The sequence below is a fragment of the Micropterus salmoides genome, unplaced genomic scaffold (genome assembly GCF_014851395.1).
Source record: "Micropterus salmoides isolate LMB-PRFRI ecotype aquatic unplaced genomic scaffold, ASM1485139v1 Ms_hic_scaffold_8, whole genome shotgun sequence".
Lineage (NCBI taxonomy): Eukaryota > Metazoa > Chordata > Actinopteri > Centrarchiformes > Centrarchidae > Micropterus > Micropterus salmoides.
The window spans coordinates 38,468,066-38,489,416 of record NW_024044570.1 but is presented as its reverse complement, the minus strand read 5'-3'; the positions used below and the strand labels follow the sequence as shown (position 1 = coordinate 38,489,416).

The following is a 21,351-nucleotide window of genomic DNA, read 5'->3' as shown; positions in this document are numbered from 1 at the left end:
CAGCTAAGCTGACAAACATTGTTTTATAGTTGCAACGTCATTTAATGTAATTAACGTCATTTAAAATCATCTCATAAATACTGCCTGTTGCTAACTGCAATGGGAAAAGGGAAAAAGGGAATTTCCCTGTACATTAGCAAAAAGCAAGACATGTTGAATTAGCAGCAACAGCTTCAGTAAGACAAAAAGCTGCAGAGAACGACTGGTTAAAGAATTCAACAGGCTGACAATCAAGTTTTCCACTTAAAAAAGCTCACAGTCTTTGCTTCATGTATGTGCTTGTTGTGTGTGTTTACCTTGGTATGTTGTCATCGACTGTTGCACATCCATACAGAAAGACAATGACCCCCACCAGAGAGGCAGGAATCAGCATCTGCGTATACAGACCCAACCAGGCAAAGTACAGACCAATCTTCTCGCCAAAGTACTTCCTAAACAACACCAAAGAGATTCAAATCATTTCCATTTTTCAGACAAAAACTACTATGTTGATATCATGATATGGAAATCTAAACTGTAATTGTCCAGGGTTGTCAAATTACAAGATTAAAAATAAGTATGAATTCAGACTGAAAACAGACCTGTGTTAAAACAGGGGGCTATGTTGGTAGGAGCACCACTGTTTAAGGGACTGGGGAGATCCAGGAAGTCAAGATGGACACATTACATGAAACCACAAACCTTAACACATGTAAGCGGAATAATCTCTCTGTTGATATTTTATTAGATACTTTTAATATTGGGGTGGTGATGGCGCAATGGATAAGACACATGCCTTTGGTGTGAGCGACCCAGGTTCAAACCTCCTCTGTGACCCAGCTACCATTATGTCCCTGAGGAAGACACTTAACCCCTAGTTGCTCCAGAGATGTGCGATCTCTGAAATGTATAGCAATTGTAAGTTGCTTTGGATAAAAGCGTCAGCTAAATGACTATATGTAATATAAGTATTTCTTATATTAAATAGATGTTTTTAGGTTCCATATGACACTGAAATCCTGAAATCTCCCCACATGGGTCAATTATTGGACCTAAACTGTTTTGTATTTATATGCTTTCTTTGGATCAGAAAACTTGGAGGTACACGATTGATTTCCACTTTTATGTGGATGATCCGTAACTTTATGTTCCATTAACAGGTACAGGTAACAGGACCTGGAAAAACTTTCTCTGGGACCAGGACAGCCCAACACTCTGTCCACTACAGAAAGCATTATATGGCCTTGTTCCTACCTACATTATAGATTTACTCATGCCACTTCTTCAAAAGGAAGAACACTTTTAACAGCCCACCTCTTTAAAAAAACAAAACACTTTCTGTTAAAGCCCTCAACTGTGGAAATCCCTACATGACGAACTTAGGTCAGCTAAATCAGTACCTATGTTTAAATCACTCCTCAAAAGGTACTTTTATAGGAAGGCTTTTGTGTGGTAATTTATTACCTGTCTTATGTCTCACAGTGTAGGTCCAAACCACTGCATGTACAGGCCACACCCATTTCTGCCTAAACTTTTTTTTCGCTACATCGCAAAAACTGAAAAACCTATTTTAATTTACTCCTCCAAAGCCGCAAGTCTGATCGACACCCAGCCGATAAAACTTTGTAAAAGGGAACTTTGATCCGCCAAAAAACATCCAAATTATAAGCTAAAATCTTTTTGCAGAAACGCAAAAAACTGGATGTGATATCTTACGTTTGCAATGGCCGATCTACACCAAACTCGGGGACGTCATCAGCCACGCCGTCCCCACGGGCCTCTAGGTGGAGCTATTAATCGTATATCAACCAATGCTCCCATAGACATCCATTCTGTAACCGCAAGTCCCTTTAATTTCAAACTCCAGCCATTTATTCTCCACGGGCCACCCGGGTTGACTCGCGCCCTCCATGGGGCAACTAAAAATGTCACTAGTGGCCAAATAGCTTTAACTAACGACTACTGTTGACTAAAAATTCTTTGTCAGGGGCAGCCCTAGAAAGACTTCTCCACACAGCACCCTTGACCACACTACCTGTCTTTTGTGAAGGGATTCTTTTTAAGTACATTTACACAACCATAAATTATTACCAACATCTGACATTTTCAAATTCATAGTGGCATTAAACTTATTTCAACTCGCAGTAGCTCAGTCCATAAGGATTCGAACTGGAGGGTGGCCTAAATGAATCAAGTCAGTCGATACAGAGGCGGGCTGATAGCTGGAGAGATGCCAATTCACCTCCAGGGCACTGGCGTATTAGATGCCTATAAGCAAGGCGTCTCATCCCTAACCGCTCGGGGCACTGCGCTGTGGTGACCCATCACTGTGTGTGTGTTTGTTTGCATGTGTAAAATTACCATTAGAGGGAATTTCCCCATGGGGACAAATGAACTAATTATAATTTTATTGTTATAAACCTGTTAGCAGAATGAAGGATTACAATGTGGTATACTTACTGCCATGTTATTAAAAAAGCATATGATATACAAGTATAATATGTACAAGCAATGAGCTGCTATTACAGTCCTTCAAAATAAGAGCCCTGGCTGATGAATACGATATATGAATGAATAATCCTAAATAAATTATTATACCTAAAAAAAGTGTCCTTACCGCACAAGTCCGAGGGGCTGGTACTTGTAGAAGACGCTGTAGTTTGCCCACTCTTCATATAAAAGCTGCGGAAGACAATCACCATAATTTTGTTGCATTTGTCCAGTTTTATCATGCCTTTTTACTGCCATATTTGTCTTAGATGTAACAGTTGGGTGGAGTTCCCTTTCTTGTTTCTTTGACAGTGAACTGTAACTTGTGTACATATTCACCTTTGTAGAGGTAAATGGTTTCAGAATAAGAAGGAGCTTTAAAGCCAAGTAGTGTTTTACACATATGAGGAATTTGCTGTGTTGATAAGGTGCTACACGTAGACAAACATACAGTCAACATAAATAAATATAGAAATATATAAATATGGAATGGAAGAACAATGTTGCAGATATCCATGTGCATTATTCTGGGTCTGTGCCGTGCAGAAGTGACGCAACGGAAGAGAATATTGTGTACATATAAATATATAAATGGACAACATAAAAATATACAACAAAAGATCAACAATCAACAACAAATATGTGCGACGTGCCAGGTCTGTGCCCGATGAGATGAAACAGTATTTACATGTGCTGAGACATTTGTATCATTTGCAAGGGGGGAGTGTCAGTGGGGGACCTGGGCCTTGTTAATGAGGCTAGTGCAGACGGGTTTTTGTGGCGAGAAGTTTTGGTCCTGATGGACCGCAGCCTCCTGCCAGAGGGGAGAGTCTGAAACAGTTTGTGTCCGGGGTGGGAGGAGTCAGCTGCAATCTTTCCTGCTCGCCTCAGAGTCCTCGAGGAGTACAGGTCCTGAAGAGAAGGAAGATTGCAGCCAATCACCTTCTCTGCAGAGCGAATGATGTGCTGCAGCCTGCCCTTGTCCCTGGCAGTGGCAGCAGCGTGCCAGATGGTGATGGAGGAGGTGAGGATGGACTCAATGATGGTGGTGTAGAAGTGCACCATCACAGTCTTTGGCAGGCTAAACTTCTTCAGCTGCCGCAGGAAGTACATCCTCTGCTGGGCCTTCTTGGTGTGGGAGGTGATGTTCAGCTCCCAATTGAGGTCCTGGGAGATGCTGGTACCCAGGAAGCGGAAGGAGTCCAAAGTGGTGACTGGAGAGTCACACAGGATGATGGGGGAGGGTGGGGCTGGGTTCTTTCTAAAATCCAAGACCATCTCCACGGTCTTCAGAGCATTGAGCTCCAGACTGTTCTGGCTGCACCAGGTCACAAGATGGTTGATCTCCCACCTGTAGACAGACTCATCCCCACCAGAGATGAGCCCAATGAGGGTGGTGTCATCCGAGCTTGACAGACTGGTGACTGGAGGTGCAGCTGTTAGTGTACAGGGTGAAGAGAAGGGGGGAAAGAACGCAGCCTTGAGGGGATCCGGTGCTGATGGTCCTGGAATCAGAGACATGTATTTCCATCTTCACGTGCTGCTTCCTGTCCGTCAGGAAGTCAGTGATCCACCTGCAGGTGGAGTCAGGCACATTCAGCCGAGAGAGCTTGTCCTGCAGCAGGGCCAGGATGATGGTGTTAAAAGCAGAGCTGAAATCCACAAAGAGGACACCCCCCATTTGAGGGGTGTCCCCCCTTAAAAACATCAAATAATATGATATATACTTAAAATAATTGTGTAAATAGTAAAACAATACAAACGCAAACTCAGCGATTAAAGTGCTTTTTAAGTTTAGAAACATTTTGAGTCACACCTCTCTAGCCTCACAGTGGTTTGGTCCACTTGCCTGCTTCCCGCTCACAGGAGTCCGGTGGCAGAAAACCATTTCAAATCCGCCAGTAGTTGTGGAGCTCCAGTAATGTTAAGGAGGCTGGCAGGGCTGTTTTATGCACTTTAAACATTGGATGAACTGATTATTTTGTCTTTAATACAGATGATGTTGAGTCATTAATAAATTAATCATGACAAAAAGTTATGACAACCTATTGTTTTTCCATGAGCCCACTCTATTATTATAACATTACCTAGCTTATTTGGTAGCTTGTTTAACAACCTATATAAAAGGGGTGTGTTAGGCCATGCAGGTAGAGTTTTTTCGCAATGTTGCATGCTCTGTATTTCTCAACAAAAAATCGCCGTTTTGCATACAATAGACATGGCTTTCCCATAGCGTGTATACGTGATGCATGAGATGCGATCGGATTGGTGGGCTAAACTCAGGAATATTTCCTCACTGCTAAATCCGATTGCAAAGTTTAATATAACTTTCCAGTGCATGCATACTACACGGCAGACATGTGTGTACAGCCTTGCAAAGTGAAGTTTGTCTCATAAATATGTGACTATAATGTCAGAGAATATTCAAGTTTTTTTACTTGTAGATTAATCTTGGAAATTAAATTCTGTCTCGGATTATTCCCCCTCTGCGCTGGCTCCTTTTTTTCTATTACAATGGACCTTATCTGCAGTTGTACCTTTACATCTTAATCATATTACTCATAAAAGAAGAGCCCATAAAATACACAATAGAGATTTCAACTACAATAAGAACACTGTGAAGATAATTAGACTACAAATTTACTCAATGCATAGTAACACAAATGTTTGTGTTTGTTGTCAGTTAAAGATCTTAGAAAGAAAGAAAATCAAAATTGGAAGAAATTAGAATTGGCAGGTCACACCTTTTAAAAAATCAGTAACTGGAATCAGCCAGAAAAATGTAATCTGTGCATCTCTTACTACATCTAATACCATAGATCCACCGTTGTGTTGGGTTTTTGCGCATTATGATTTGTGAAGGGCATTTAACAAAATTAGATGTCCTTGCCTCAGAGCTGTCATGTTAAAGCGACGTCAATTAAATACAGTATGACCTGTGGCACAGCTGCATCATCTGTTCATTGTTTGAGCCTGCTGCTGTGATCTCTGTTAACCACACCCTCGACCTTGTTTTGGTATACGGTATTGAAATTGAACATTTAATAGTGTTCCCACAGAATCCCTCTTTATCCAACCACTGTTTGATAATTTTTGAGTTTGTATTGCTGAACTACACGCCATTGAGAAAAAAATAGTGCTGCAGGCTCGCTGCGAATGACACTCGACTCTAAAAAAGAAAATAATAAACAAAGACGGTTAGCTCCATGGTATAATACTGAAACTCGCAAATTAAAGCAAATATCGCGGAAACTTGAGAGGAATTGGCGTTCCACCAAACTGGAAAATTCTTGTTTAATTTGGCAAGATAGTCTTAAAACTTATAGGAAGGCCCTCCGTAATGCCAGGGCAGCGAATTATAGCGTATAGGTTTCTTTTCAGCACTGTAGCCAGGCTGACAGAGAGTCACAGCTCTATTGAGCCAAGTATTCCCATAGCTCTCAGTAGTTACGACTTCATGAGCTTCTTTAATGATAAAATTCTAACTATTAGAAACAAAATTCACCAAGACCTGCCCTCAACTGGCACTGACGTATCTCTAAACTCAGGAACCTTAGAAACAACTGTAAAGCCAGATAAATGTTTAGACTGCTTTGCTTCTCTCAATCTTTACCAACTAACTTCAATAATTTCTTCATCTAAACCATCAACCTGCCTCTTAGACCCCATCCCAACTAGGCTGCTTAAAGATGTTTTACCCCTAGTCAGTACCACAGTACTTTAAAGTAGCTGTAAGATCCTGGAGAAAGCAGTTGCTAAACAGCTGTGTGACTTTCTACAGAGCAATAGTTTATTTGAGGATTTTCAGTCAGGATTTAGAGTTCATCATAGCACAGAGACAGCACTGGTGAAAATTTAGTAATGACCTCCTTATTGGATCAGACAAAGAACTTGTCTCTGTACTGGTTTTACTAGATCTTAGTGCTGCATTTCATACCATCAACCATCAGATCCTATTGCAGAGACTGGAACATTTCATTGGCATTTAAAGAACCACTCTAAGCTGGTTTAAGTCCTATTTATCAGATCGATTTCAGTTTGTACATGTTAACGATGAGTCCTCCATGCATGCCAAAGTTAGTCATGGAGTACCTCAAGGATCTGTCCTCGGACAAATACTGTTCACATTATATATGATTCCTTTAGGCAATATTATCAGGAAATATTCCATAACTTTCATTGTTATGCAGATGATACTCAGTTATATCTATTGATCAAGCCAGATGAAACTCATCAGTTAGCTAAACTTCAAATGTGCCTTCAGGATGTTAAAACCTGGATGACCTGTAATTTTCTAATGTTAAACTCAGATAAAACTGAAGTTATTGTTCTGGGGCCCAAGCACCTCCGTGACGCATTATCTAAAGATATAGTTTCCCTTGATGGCATCGCCCTGGCCTCCAGCACCACTGTGAGGAATCTTGGAGTTATCTTTGATCAGGGCATGTCGTTTAAGTCTCACATTAAGCAAATTTCAAAGACTAAAAATCAGGAATTCCAGGAATATCCTGTCTAAAAATGATGCAGAAAAACTAGTCCATGCATTTGTTACTTCTAGGCTGGATTACTGCAATTCCCTATTATCAGGCTGCTCGAAAAGTCCATTAAGACTCTTCAGCTGATCCAGAATGCTGCAGCACATGTTCTGACAGGAACCAGGAAAAGAGATCACATTTCTCCTGTCTTAGCTTCTTTGCATTGGCTTCCAGTAAAATCCAGAATAGAATCATTCTTCTTACCTACAAAGCTCTTAATGGTCAGGCACCATTGTGGTTCCTAGAGTCCCCAAAAGTAGAATGGGAGCCAGAGCGTTCAGCTACCAAGCTCCTCTCCTGTGGAACCAGGTTCCAGTTTGGGTTCAGGAGGCAGACACCATCTCCACATTTAAGAGTAGGCTTAAGACTTTCCTCTTTGATAAAGCTTATAGTTAGGGCTGGTTCAGGTGAGTCCTGAACCGAAGTGTCCAAGATACTGAACCCTGAATTGCCCCTGGCGGCTGTTCTGCCAGTGTATAAATGTGTGTGAATGTTAGTTTCTGTCTGAGCACTTAGGCTCAGTGTATGAATGTGTATGACTGGTGAATGCAGATGTAGTGTAAAAAAGCGCTTTGAGTGGTCGAAAAGAAGACTAGAAAGGCGCTATACAAATACGGAACATTTACATTACCTTTACTGTGTGTATATTGTGTAGGCTGCCTCCCTCCCCTCTCTCTCCTTCCATCCCTCTCTCTCTCTCTCTCTCTCCCTCTCTCTCCTTCACCCCAACCGGTCGAGGCAGATGGCCGCCCACCCTGAGCCATGGTTCTGCTCGAGGTTTCTGCCTCTTAAAGGAAGTTTTTCCTTGCCTCTGTCGCCTAGTGCTGCTCTTGGTGGGAACTGTTGGGCTTCTGTAAATAGCATCACAGAGTACGGTCTAGACCTGCTCTTTTATGAAAAGCGCTGTGAGATAACTGTTGTTGTGATTTGGCACTATATAAATAAAACTGAATTGAATTGAATTGTTAAAGTAGCAGACCAGCTGCCTGCATTAATACATAAAGCCTACAGATCATATCTTCACATATCTGTCAACATTATGACATGTAGAAACATCTCAAGGTTGCAATAAACAATATTATTACACAAATTCTGGAAATGAGAAAAGGTTGGCATGCAAAAACAGATCCAGTCAGAAGAAGAATTGGAGAGTGAAACAGGAAATGGGGACACGATGGGATTTGAAAAGAAAAAGAAAAGGAAAAAGAATACTCAAGATTCAAGAGATTCCAGTCAGATAATGAGAAAAGAGAAGTATCTTGTTGGCATGGTACAGGCAACACAAACACTGAATATTGAAGAAAAATTTGTAGGAGGAAAATTGGCGAATGATCAGGATGACAATGAGTGGGATGTGTTAGATCCCGAGTTACCCCGTTCAGGAGGTACTGGACCAGCTCTCCGTCTTAAAGGGTCTGATCCTCTAGGCCTATGGGTATTCCTCTCTTAGGTATAACTGAGGACTGTTTAAGCTGGTGTCGAAGAGATTCGCCTAGCTTCTAACTGTCTTCTTCCGAACGTCTACCCTGCTTACTCTGAAATGGCACCTGACTGAATAGCCCTAGAGCCAAATATCACCCCAGCCATGCCCGTTAACGACAGCTCTCTTCTCATTGATCAGTGCACTTGGTATAGTTGCTAGGATTGTATTTAGTGGCCAGGAAAATAGGCCCCAAGGATAAGTTAATTTTGTTGGCTAGAGCAACCTTAAAGATGTTAAACACACTTTCCCTAATGAATTACTACCTTAGTGAAGAAATAAATTCAATGTCTACTACTTGTACTTTAAATGCAGTGATTATATATTTATTGCAAAATTAAGCATACAGCTTAAACTGATTAAAACTTGAGTAAACTGATAAAATCTCTAAAATTCAAAACCTGATTATGATAGCTGATGAGTATTTTGATGTCTTCTTTTTTGGAGAGAAAGGGAGGGAGTTGTCCTGGCCAAGGAGATCTTTCCCTCTTCTGCGGATGTGTAGAGTCTTGTAGAAACTCGAGGCTTTGTCCAAAGCCCTCAAATTGTCTCCAAAAGTCTTCAGTCTTCTTTGCAGTTGAGTGAGAGAAAAACTTCAGAGTACGATGATTCGTCAGTTGGTTTGGTCGTTGTGGTTACCCTCTGTGGCTCGATCTCTTGTAGTCCACTGAAGAAAACTCTGAAGTATTCACTAGTTGTTTGCTGTTCAAATCCCCAACTCTTGTCTTAGGCTCTTGGTCCGGTGCGGTGATGGTCTTGCTCCGAGTCCGATGCCTCTGAGATCTGTCGAGGAATAACACCGATCTATGTCTGACTCTTCTTTATATGTGCCGGGGTCAGGATATGTCCATGTTTGGTCCTTCCGCTTCTCCTTTTTCATCCTTGTCTCTGCTGGTGACTCATTGTTATGATGTATCAAAGCGTCAGAGAGTTAAAGCCCTGAAGATGCATGTATTTGAAGAGTATACCAGGCTGCAGGGCAGGACAGGTTTTTAAAAAAAATGGCTACAAATCAGTTTTCAAGTTTTTGTTGGGCGAGTGGGTAAAATGAGTAGTTTGTCACTTTATTACTTGTCTTAATTTCATGTATTGTATCTTCTACTTTTTGTGAGTTATTTATTCACTTTACATAAATGAGTGAAAATATTTTCTATGCTTATAAGCAGCTATGATTCTATATCTTATAGACTGATTTTATTTATATTATCTCTTAGTGTGGAAGTGTTTGGTCTTGTTCAAGGGCTTATATTGGAAGTGATGCAAAAAAAGTATCTTTTCTGAGGTGGTGCTAATCTCAGATGGAGGTCAATGCGGTTCAAGGCAGGTTGGAAATATGTGCGTTTTGACAGAAATATGTGATTGTGTCACAACAGAAGTGGATGTTTTGACATGCTGACTGTGATTGGTCGGCACAGGCCACGTCTCATGGGAAAAGTGGATAAATTGTTACAGACAAGCAGTGGAGAGTGCTTTGGTTTGGTGACCGCCTGATTGTGTCTGTGCTTCTTTCTGATTATGAATGTGAGCTCCAGTGTGCACTTAAAGATTTGCAGCTGGGATAAGAGATAAAAGTGTTGTACACAAAAACATGGTGGATTGTCCTCTCAGGGTTGGGAGTGAGCTGATGCGCTCTGATGATCATTTCTGATGATGTCAGAAAGGATATATTTGGATTATGTGTGATACAGGGTGATGTTTCTTTTGTCAGGAATATAGACATGTTGCCGCAGTTTGTAGAGGATCCAGAACATGTTGGACATGTGGGAAGAACAACTGCAATAGGAGCAAAGAAAAGAAAAGAAGAAAGAAAGCAAGCAGAGTCCCTGCAATGTGGAGGCAGGAAGGAAATCATTAAATGAGGAAGATTCAAAGAAATGAAAATAAGGATCAGTTTAAGCTCAAGAAAAATATTGTTTACTTTTTGTCTTTCCTTGTTTAGTTTACTTTGTTTTGCTGATAATTGTTTTATATTGTGTTTTTTTCACTAAAACAGAGTGCCATATCGTTGGGAGGCTAGCCATGTGAGTAAAAGCAGCTTGTAGTCTGCCTCCCTACAAGTGGCCTCAGTTCACTTTTTATAGGTGATGTTGGATTGACAAATTTAGTTAGTGATATGGTTCACCAGAGGTTTTAGATGTTGTAATTTGCCCTTTTAGCATAATTGTAATTTATAAATTACTATTGTGGATGCACAATGCCGATTTTAGACATTTTCTTATTAATATGAACTCTTTCCCAGCACCTCCAGTACCTGCTTGTTATGATTATTTTGATTATTCCAATAAAACATCTGGTTAATCGTGGAAACCCATAGTCTTGCCTCAGTGATAAGGCTGTGTGTCTTCATTAATAATCCAAATAATATTTAAGGTTAGAGGGTAAGGTATTTCCTGAAGTGCAATTCCCCTTGTCGCATTGTTGGTCTTTTCCCATTCTCCCCATATTGCCCTCAACCCACAAGCAAATGTTATGCGAACAAAGGTTTAAATTGTATAGTGTGAAACTGAGTTACATGCTGGCATTTAGACTGACATCATTTGACTGACTCCATGAGTTGAAAAAAAGTCAAAAACTTGAAACTGTACTGCTTGCTCTAATGGCTGATCAGCAGCATACTTTGAGAATTTTCGGCAGCAGGTGTTACTGACTCAAAATGTGGTTGGTGTGGCTCATTGATGTGTTTCAGATAAAAGGGAGCTCTATGGCACAGAGTGATAAGATATATCAAGCATTGGATATATACACAATCAATGTTTGAACAGTTAATTCATAATTAGAGTTTTTTTTATCACTGTAAGAAAAATATAGAATAAAGCTGCAAGTGGCGATTCGTGGATTTAAACTTTTTTTTGCAAAAGGGACCTCATTTCACACATGTGGTTCAACATTATTATGAAACATATCCTGCAAGTTTTGTAATTTGTGTCATTTCATGTCCAGTTATTGTGCATTTAAGGTGCCCCCTAGTGGTCGTTTCAATTGAACTTTCAAGGTATATTTTCGGCACTCGTGTGGATGTATCCTATGGGTTTTGTGATGATGATGGACCAAACGTTGAACGTTGAATTGTTTTCTATTTATATCCTGAGCACCGTTCCTCTCTGTGTTTATTGGTCAGTATTTTCAGAAGAAAGGAGACAACACCAAGCTTTATACAACTTTATATATGCAGTGATTATTCAGAGAAAATTGGTGGCAGTCAGAGCTAGTAGTGTAGGAGGAGATGTAAAAAATGTATTTTTCAAAAAATCCAAAATGGAGATTTTTTGTAGGCGGACCTTAAAGATGTATACCTAGGGCTTTTTTGTAGACATTGAGACACACATTGAGCTGCACCTGTGTGAGACATTTCAAGTCTATCAGAATTATGGTGTGTGGTAGTGGCCTTTCAAAACCTATGGTTTTTGTGCCTCAATTACAGCGCCTCCATCGCAGTTTGAACCCTAATAATAATTAAAGCTGCAAGCAGCGTTGGGCGGGCCCTCGCACATGTAGCGTGTCGAGGTGGGAGGCGGCTGTGTTGCAGATTCTGGAGCTCTGCCCGTGCAGTTGTGAATTTGCTGTGCGCTTCGGATACAAAGTTGTTGTGTCCCCTTTATGGCGCTGTAGAGCACTTGGCACTACGACTACAGGTAGACATTGGAGTGTAGATGTGTTCGGGGCAGGAAAGTTATGAAGCACGCAAAGTTTGGTACAGATTTAAGCATGTACAGTTAAGTTATGATGACTTCCTGTTTCACGGCTAAGCATGGAACTTCGCCACCCCGCCAAGGACACACCATTGAAGGAAAGCTTACAGGCTTTACAACATGACATCATCAATGTGTTAAGAGTTTTCTGAGATAATTTTGAAGTACATATAGCCAACCTGCAAGAAGTGGTTCATCACAGCATAAACGTAGTCACTACCTGTTGCCAACAGGTGGCGCTGTGACTATGGGTGAATTTTGGCTTGTAGATGTCTTCAGGGCGGGACTCTTATCAAACATGTAAAGTTTGGTGTAGATGTGAGCGTGTAGACTGAAGTTCTAACAACTTCCTGTTTCATGGTGAATCATCGATTTTGGACACCACGGGCACGCTGTTCCACAAAAACTCACCGTTTGTACAAATTTTAATTGTCAATGGGTTTAGAGTACACATTGAAAATCTGAAGTCGGTCGGACTAATTCTCTAGGAGGACACATGTGACAGATGTGCCACAGACATTTCGCATATTTAGGTGAAACATGCCGCGGGGGTTCCTTCGTTAAAGGTCACGTCTTGTTGCCAGCCGGTGGCGCTATGGCTTTGAGTGAATGTTGACATGTGGATGTGTTAAGGGCGTAACGATTAAAAGTGTAAAATTTGGTACAGATCTGAGCACGTGCAGTGACTTCCTGTGTCATGGCAAAGCTTGTAACTTTCGCCGCCACGCCACCGCCATGCCATTAACCGAAAACTCACAAGTTTTATCACATGGCATTGTCAATGTGTTAAGGGTTTTCTGGTACAGATGTGAGCATGTACACTGAAGTTATAACAACTTCCTCTTTCATGGCGAATCATTGATTTTGGACGCCCTGCCACGGGCTCACCATTTCATGAAAACTCACTGTTTTAGAGTTTAGAGCTTTAGAGTAGACAGGAATAATCTGAAGTCAGTCGGATTAATTCTCTAGGAGGAGTTTGTTAAAGTCTGGAGTGTGTAAAAAATCCAAAAATGACCATAAAATTCAAAATGGCAGACTTCCTGTTGAGTTTAGGGCATCGCTCCAAGAGGCTTTTTTGTACATCTGGACATGATATATGTACCACAGAAATTTCATGCATGTAGGTAAAACGCGCCGCGGGGGCTGCATCTTTGAAGGTCACTATGGGTGAATGTTGTCTTTTACATGCATTCAGGGCGAGACTCTTATCAAACGTATAAAATCACGAAAATTTGAAGTTGAACAGATTAATTCTCTAGGAGGAGTTTGTTAAAGCCCCCCTCCAGCTAGTTTTAACTGCCGTTTTTGGTGAACGTTCTTTCTCAAACAGAGAATGGGGGTGTGCTTAATAGTCGGACGTAATACATTACCATGACAACCAAAAACTGATCGGCTGGAGTGTTCACAAACGATATGCTGTGTTAACATCACTACACTGTAAAGTTTAGTACACTTTACTGTCTGGCAGGAGTAGCCATTACTTACCCATGATAGAAACTAATGTGCGCGTATCAGCTGTCAATCATACAGTCGATGGTCCTGTCACGCAGTGCACACGATAACTCCCACTACGTTTTATGGTGCGCTTACTTTACCACGGGGGTGGGTGCCTCCGCTGATGCATTGGTAAAACGGCCGTCAGTAAAATGCATGTTGCAGACTGTGTATAAGACGGTGACAGGTGTGGCCTGTCATCGGTCCTCCAACACCGCACGCACAGATGCCATAATGAACATACCTGCTGTAAGTTCTAAGTAAATTACATGATAAATTGGTTAGCTAGCTCACATCAATGTTTATCAGTTTGATGCTCTGACTTAACGAGGCTTGACAGTTTTTTTAACGAGGCATGAGAATGATGTATGACTTACTATAGTCATACATCACCACCCCCTTTTAAAAAGCAAGCAACTTTGAGCACAAAATTAAGCTATTTGTCAAAAAATATTTGGCAAACTATGTGGGTAATCAATATTGTAAGGAAATATGAAATATCATAGAAATGTCAAAATACACTGGAGGGGGGCTTTAAAGTATGCACCCTGTAAATGGTATAAAATGGGTTAAAATTTCACTTTCAACTCAAAATGGCGTACATCCTGTTGCGTTAAGGGTGTCAAGGTCCTTGAGGTTTTTTTTGTGTGTCTTATTATGATAGATGTGCCCAGAAAATTCGTGGCTGAGGGGCAAATTTTTTCCTATTTTGTAGGTGGCACTAGTGAGCCATTTTGCCACACCCATGTGCAAGACCCATAAATTACTCCTTTTTTTGAGCATGTTTAGGCCGCCAAAAATTAGCTTACTTTGCAGAAAAAAGAAAAAATATAATCCCTTGAGTTTCAATAGAGACCTCACGGTTCGTGCTCGGGCTGTACATGTGCAAGTAAAGCTGAAAAAAGCAAACCATGAACAGCAGGCTGAAGAAATATATGCTGGCTTTCATAAGTCTAAAAAACAACCTCACCTTTCTGTCATTGGGCTCTGCGCTATCCTCATTAATATCTCCCTGAAAGAGGAAAGAGAAACAATAAGGCATATAGTTACTATAAACACTGACTGCAGTTTGAGTAAAACACAAGCATGATTTGGAACCAGTACTCCCTATAATAATGATCTATAGTGCCAGGATCATTACTCACATCATGAAGAGGGTAAGCTGCTGTATAGATACCGCTTCCCAGGAGACTGGTGATACCTGCAGAGAGAAAATCAACAGACAGGTGTTAATGTGGGTCCATCTTTACACCCTATCTTATTCTACTAAAAGTAGGCTGTGTGGTTCTGCTTAATACACAAAGTTTTGTATTGTATTGCATAGTTTATCCAGTGGAGAGCACTGCGACTCCACTGTTAGCAACACACTGTGCAGTGTGGAAGACACTGTTACATGCCTTCCGGGTAAGGTGCTCATTTCCATGTGAAATATATTGGTTAAATGATAATAAACCATGCCCCTTCATTTCTCCCTTTATATAACCTGAATAATCCTGACAGCAGTCATGCACGCCATGCCTCTGTCTGTCTGTCTCTGCCTGTGAAATTTTAGGCCATCAGAAAAAACAGAAAAATTAATGTATGTACATGAAAGTATTTGTCTTATTTCTGCAATGGTGAAACAAGTCACTGTCATTAAAAATAGCATGTTTTCAAACAGATTTTTAAACCTTCAAATATCGGAATGGGTATCTGCCTTTAAGATTTCAGCATTGGTCTGGGTCTATTTTTTACTCTTAGCTGGAAAAGTCAAAAGCAGATAAAGTGTTAAGAAGGATGAAAACAAGACATACAATGTCAGAATTTGTAATGAAACAGTAAGTCAAAAATTCAACTTATTTACTATTCCTGAATTGGATTTACAAACGACATCATAATTTTGATTTCCCTTGTTTTTAATTCAGGTATTTCTATTTTTTCTAAACATTTATCTGTTTTTTTCTCCTTGCAGAAATGGGCTCTTCTCCTATTCAAACAAATTAATCTTTTTTTTATTGAATAGCTTCCTTCCTTTTTTCCATGTTTTCTTTTCTCCATAGTTCTTGTGTGAATTTCATGACTGGATTGACCAGTGACTAGTACCATTAAAACAATATACATTGTCTTGATTGTTTTGCATAGAAATTTTGTTTGTACTGCTTTACTAACTAAATTAATGGTATTAATGGTTTATCTTGGACCATTGAGGGGGAGTTTCCTGTTTAAAAGCCAGGAGCACAAACTCCACAGTTGAGTTCATTGTTGAAGCTGTGTGCACATCAATGAAGCTTGTCACACTTTTTTTAATTCCAGCGTATTTTTTAATGTACAAATTTAAAAGGAAAACAAGTGGTTGGAAATGTGCATAGAGTAATATTGCCTACTGTACAAGATTATCTTGTCTATCTCCATATCTCATCCCCCTGACTGCCTGCCATCTGGACCACTGTGCTTTGGCCAAGATGTTTTTTTAAGTATATAACGTCATATTATTATTTACCCTTTATATCTATGATGATACAGCTCTCCTTTGATGGCACATCATTTGGAGCTGTAATGTTTGTGAATCATCCAGGTTATGATATATTGAGAAAGTCAAGGGCAGTTGGACTTGCTAAAGATTCTTGAAGATACTTTGCCTCTCATTCCATAGGCTTTTTTATTTCTGACCGGCTGGTGGGGAGTCCCACACAGTAAAATCCGCATACCCAAATCAACACTGTCAGAGTTGAATTTAAGACTTTAAAAAAGGGTCCACACCACAGAGTGTTAATTTAACTCTTTTTGAAACGTTGGTACCACAACATTAATTTAGTGTAATTTTTGACCCTAATTGAATTTAACACTTCTTAACACCAACCAAATCAAGCATAGCGTTAGTTCAAGCAGGCAAAGGAGTCAAGCTCAGCTCACAATCCCAGCACATCACCTGATAGCAACCCACGTCAAGTCAGGCCACATCAGCTGACAGCTCGACTAATTTCCCTCTAAGCACTCATTGGCAAAGCCATACAAGGTGCCTTATTTAAGCTGCTTTAGCCTGCCTACGCTTGCCGTTTTCTCTGCGAGCCGTTAGTTACCCACCGACACTCCAGCTCCTCCTGTTAGACTATTCCAGACCAATCAATGTGATCTGTATTATTGATGCTGTTCTGCTCTGTACCGTGGGGGGTCTTTGCTGCTGCTCTCGGGCACGTAGGCATGTGGACAGGCAGTGGGGTCCCAGAACAGAGCCACACTACCAGAAATAACTACTGCATCAATAAAGTATTTGATAAAGCATTTGATAAATTTGTCCTGACTGAAGTTAGTTTTTCTAAACAATTTATATAGTGTTAGACTTTTGACTCTTTCAGAGAATCATTTGTTACTACACAAGTGTTAGTCTCACAGAATGAGCAGATGAGGCATGCATGCTACCACTAGTGTATTGTTAGGCGGCCACTCCCCTAAAATGACCCCCCGCGATTATATAATTAGGCAATTCACTCCTTATGATTGCTCCTAAGGGTCAGGAGAGGAATTTTTTGAGGACTACTTTTACGTTACCTCTCAATACCTTGTGTTACCTTGCAATATGTTTTGCGTTATCTAACAATACTTTTGCGTTCCCAAGCAATACTTTTCTTCTTCAGTTCCCTCTGAGCTATATTGTGTCCGCTCGGCTGCTCCCAGCGCAATGCCACAGTATAGATCAGCTTATTGAATTTAACCGGGCATTTCCATATAGTACTACTGTTCAATAGGCATATTTGTGTACTTAATTAAAAGGACCAGGCACCACGGGGGGTGTAGTGATCGTGCCAGAGGCGAGGAAAGAGAGCTGGGATAGAGCCATGCTAGTCCAGCTTGGACTTAAGGCTGTTTCTGGTAAATACCAGTCTGGAGGAAATGGGACTCATGCTGCCATACACCGGGAAATTGAAGACTGTTAAGTCCACAACTTTACACAGACCTGCCCCATTAATATGCCAGAGCACTCAGCAGGTGCACTGTCTTCTGTCAGAGCCAAAGGCTCTGGTGAGATGAGAGGAGGCAGACTCTGTGTTTCCATCGGTGATGCTTGGTGCTTTAACAGTTTAACTGGATGGACAGTGTTTCATACATCTCAGACTTTTTATGTAGCCTACATATCTTACAGTATGCAATACTGTCCATTCAATATAAATGTTCATGCTACTATGGTAGTTCCACACTGCCTTCTGTTATTAGGCTGCTCCGGCTACTGGCTTATATTTTAGATCCTGCTATTATTTAAGTATATGTAGGCATATATACATATAAGGTGTACATAAGTCAGGTGTTGCACAACGTAGCACACTTAATAATGCTCCAGCCCTGCCATTCTCACTCCACTGACAGTTCACTACACTACAGATCAGCTGTCTCCTCTAGTGTCAGTATTACAGTTTTATTTTTGCGAGCGTGACTGATGGTGAAAAACTCATCAAATACTAGAGAAGAGCTTCCACCTAGCAAGTTAAGTTTTCTAGGTTTCCTTTACAACTACGTTAAAAATCACAATTAAAGATGCACAGTAACTTTGGTTTAATTTAATTATTGTATGACTTTTTTAAACAAATGCCATTCTTCCTTTTGGCTGGCCAGCATCTCAAATTTTTATTTTAATACAGTGTCTTGTCTCGTAAGTTGAATTAGGTTATTGTGACGGTTATTGTGTTTTTAGCACATTGGACCATGAGAAACAGCATTTTGTTCATTTGTATAGTCTACTTGTTATATGGATGAATGACAATAAATTAAGTTGATGTCAGTCTATTGGTTGCTGTATCTTGCCTGGCTCCCACAGAGGTTGCTGTTTCATTTGGTGCACGCACATATGTCTGGAAGTTGATAAACACAACAGCTGTATTTCACTCTCACTGCACTGGAAGTGACTGGCAAGATAGTCAAGAGATCCACTGCCCTAGACAATGAGGTGTGTCTTGTGAGAAGTGCCCGCTGTGTGCAAGAAAAAGACACGGTACACTAAAGAGAAAAGTGTAAGTACCGGTTGGTACCAGTGAGTAGCCTACTAGCCCACTTCAAGCCTACTATCAATATAGGCATGGCCGTAACCAGCTATGAGGTCACCAAGTTCTGGACCTCTGTAATTGTAAATAAAATTGTAAATAAAATAATTCTGATAAAAACATTAATAACACAAAAAACTTAAATGAAGGCTTTAGGACCATGCAGGCACAGGGGATTATAACCTCGCAACTCACAACCTTGTGCGCTCAATAACTTAAAGCACCACTGTTTGTGGGCAGAGTTTTAGGCGATAAATAGGCTATGTTTTTTGAATTTCCGGGTGAGGAAATGGGTAATGCCTTTCCCCATTAAGAGAGATGCTGTGCGCATTTATGCACGAGGCACAGCAGCATAACTTCATTTTTAAGGCTCGGGCTTTATACTAACGTTATAGCCTCCAGTGGCCCACATTAACACCCATTGCTCATTATGGCGTGTTGTCTGACATGATGACTACATCTGCATAGTAAACAAGGTTTAACACAAATATTACGTGTGTTATATTTGAGTTAAACCTTCAATGTCTACGTATGCAATTTAAGTAAGTCTCAAATGTATATTTCCCCTATTTGAAGAACTTAAATGACTGTCAACACTTCAATGCATGATTTGTTGCTTGGCCAGATCACAAACATAATTTGATAACCATTGGAAATATTGTCTTATTTATGACGTATTTCTATGCTTAACATTAGTCATCCCCGTGACCCTGTACGCAGGATAAGCGGTTGACGATGGATGGATGGATGGAATATGCAATTTGAGGCGTTTCAGTTTTATTGTGCAAAGTAATTGGAGGGTAACATGCAAATACATTTATTTACTACAGGCAATGTGATCTAACAAGCCTAAAGGCAATTTCATGTGAGTGCAACAGCATCTGTATGTAACACGTTTGAAAGGAAGGTGCAAACTGCCAAGTGTTGTGCAGAGATGGCTGCTGTTATTGTTGCGACAAGGAGACACAGCCGTAATGAAAGAAAACATAGAGAAATTAACAAGAAACAAAATTATTTTATTTTCTTTATTTGATGAACTATATGAATTGAATTGTCACAATCACCAACTGTTCACAGCGCGCCAGTCGTAATTGCGACACAACCCATTATAGGTATCAGAGAGGGAATTGAGGGAAGAGGGAAATGGGCGTTGGGGCGTACAGGGCCAGGACAGGAGGAGCGATCAGGCACGGTGCAGATGCTTGGTGATTGTTCCCTTAAAATTTATGATTTATAATTACAGTTTTAGAGCATGGGACATTTCAAGAATCCGGCCATTCCATGACTTCAACAATCTGTGATAAAGTAACTTTATAAAATCTTTAACTAAAAAGTCATCCCCAGCAGTTTGCGACTAAGCAGTCTAAACTGAGTTTGTTTATTTTTTAAGCATTAAAGTTTACCGGCTATTTTTTATTTTGGCAGCCTGGTCGATCACTTGACTATGACATAACTTGGAAAGCTGTTCTTTCTCAACTGATAAGACAGCAAGATGAGGAAGGCTGTCTTTACCTCAGCCATGTGGGGAGCCGTCTCTACACACTGAATGACTGCTAACAACTTCAGCCCTTAACTGGGATTGTCAGGGAGACCTGAATGACCTGTGTTAAGGTTGGAAACAGGACTTTATCCAGCAATTTGAAAACACATTGCATATCCTTAATGGGAATACTTTCCTTTTTGCAAGCCAGATAGATTTTGGCCACTAAAACCTCTGTGCAGGTTCTCAGTTACAGACAGAAAAGTCTTGAACATCATCAACAGGTATACTCCATGGAGCTGTTAATGCTGGAAAAGCACTGAAGAACAGCGAGGAAGTTTTTTAAGATAGCATTCACAAGTTCAGATGGCTGCAAACCAAACAGATTTTGCACATCTTTTATTTTGTGATGGTTTACAAGAGAAACACTGAAAAATGAGTAAAAACACAGGTCAAATAAATCCCTGGCTTATGGTATTGCTTGGCAGGTGTGACACAGTACTGATTTAGTTGATGTGCATTGCAGTGCACATAAATGGCCTCTGGATGATTGAGCTTTTCTGGCTTGGACACCTCCAACTGCACCCCTCATAACTGCTGTTATGTAACTGGGTGATGAAAACAATATGGCTGATGTACTGCCATCCGTCTCATGTAACTGTTGACCTACACTATGATGAACTGCCTTTTAAACTGTGCCAGGAATTCATGCTTGCTTTATGGGCATTTGTTTTCTCATACTCTGAAGAGATCAAGAGCTTTTTTCCCATTTGTTAAACCAGTGCTTACAAATGTGTCATGTGCATACCAAACATCCTACATGAAAAAGAAAAAGCAACTTTAGATATTGAATATGCTAACCATGGAAAGCTTTCAAAATTAAAATGATTGTTTTTAACCCAAAGCTGTGCTGTGGATACTGGGACAACTTCACTTGCTTACGACCATACTTTCCCACTAAAGTTCCCTTCTACATTGTGTACACTGGTCCCCCCCTTGTCCATTGTCAAATGTCCTCTGGTTCTGTGGAAGGTATGTGAGTATAAATGGTATGGCGCTGTTCGAGTAGCGACATGCAAAAATGTAGGGATCTCAAGCTTAAGAGCCTTGCGATGTTAAATTGCGAAGCTTTTTTGGATTACTAAATGGCATGGCCCTGAAAAAGGAAATTCTGTCCCAAAATTCCGTG

General features: G+C 40.5%; 1 protein-coding gene across 1 annotated transcript in view; it reads right to left on the bottom strand.

Moving 5' to 3' along the window:
- Positions 1–260: 260 nt before the first annotated feature.
- Positions 261–21,351, bottom strand: part of LOC119893116 (anoctamin-1-like) — a 70,650-nt gene continuing 49,559 nt past the window's right edge. The window contains exons 7-10 of the mRNA XM_038705068.1: positions 14,816–14,871; positions 14,641–14,682; positions 2,597–2,661; positions 261–431 (exon numbers count right to left, since the gene is read on the bottom strand). Coding sequence (XP_038560996.1) covers positions 293–431; positions 2,597–2,661; positions 14,641–14,682; positions 14,816–14,871 — 302 coding nt within the window. The 3' untranslated portion in view covers positions 261–292. The remainder of the gene's footprint in view (positions 432–2,596; positions 2,662–14,640; positions 14,683–14,815; positions 14,872–21,351) is intronic.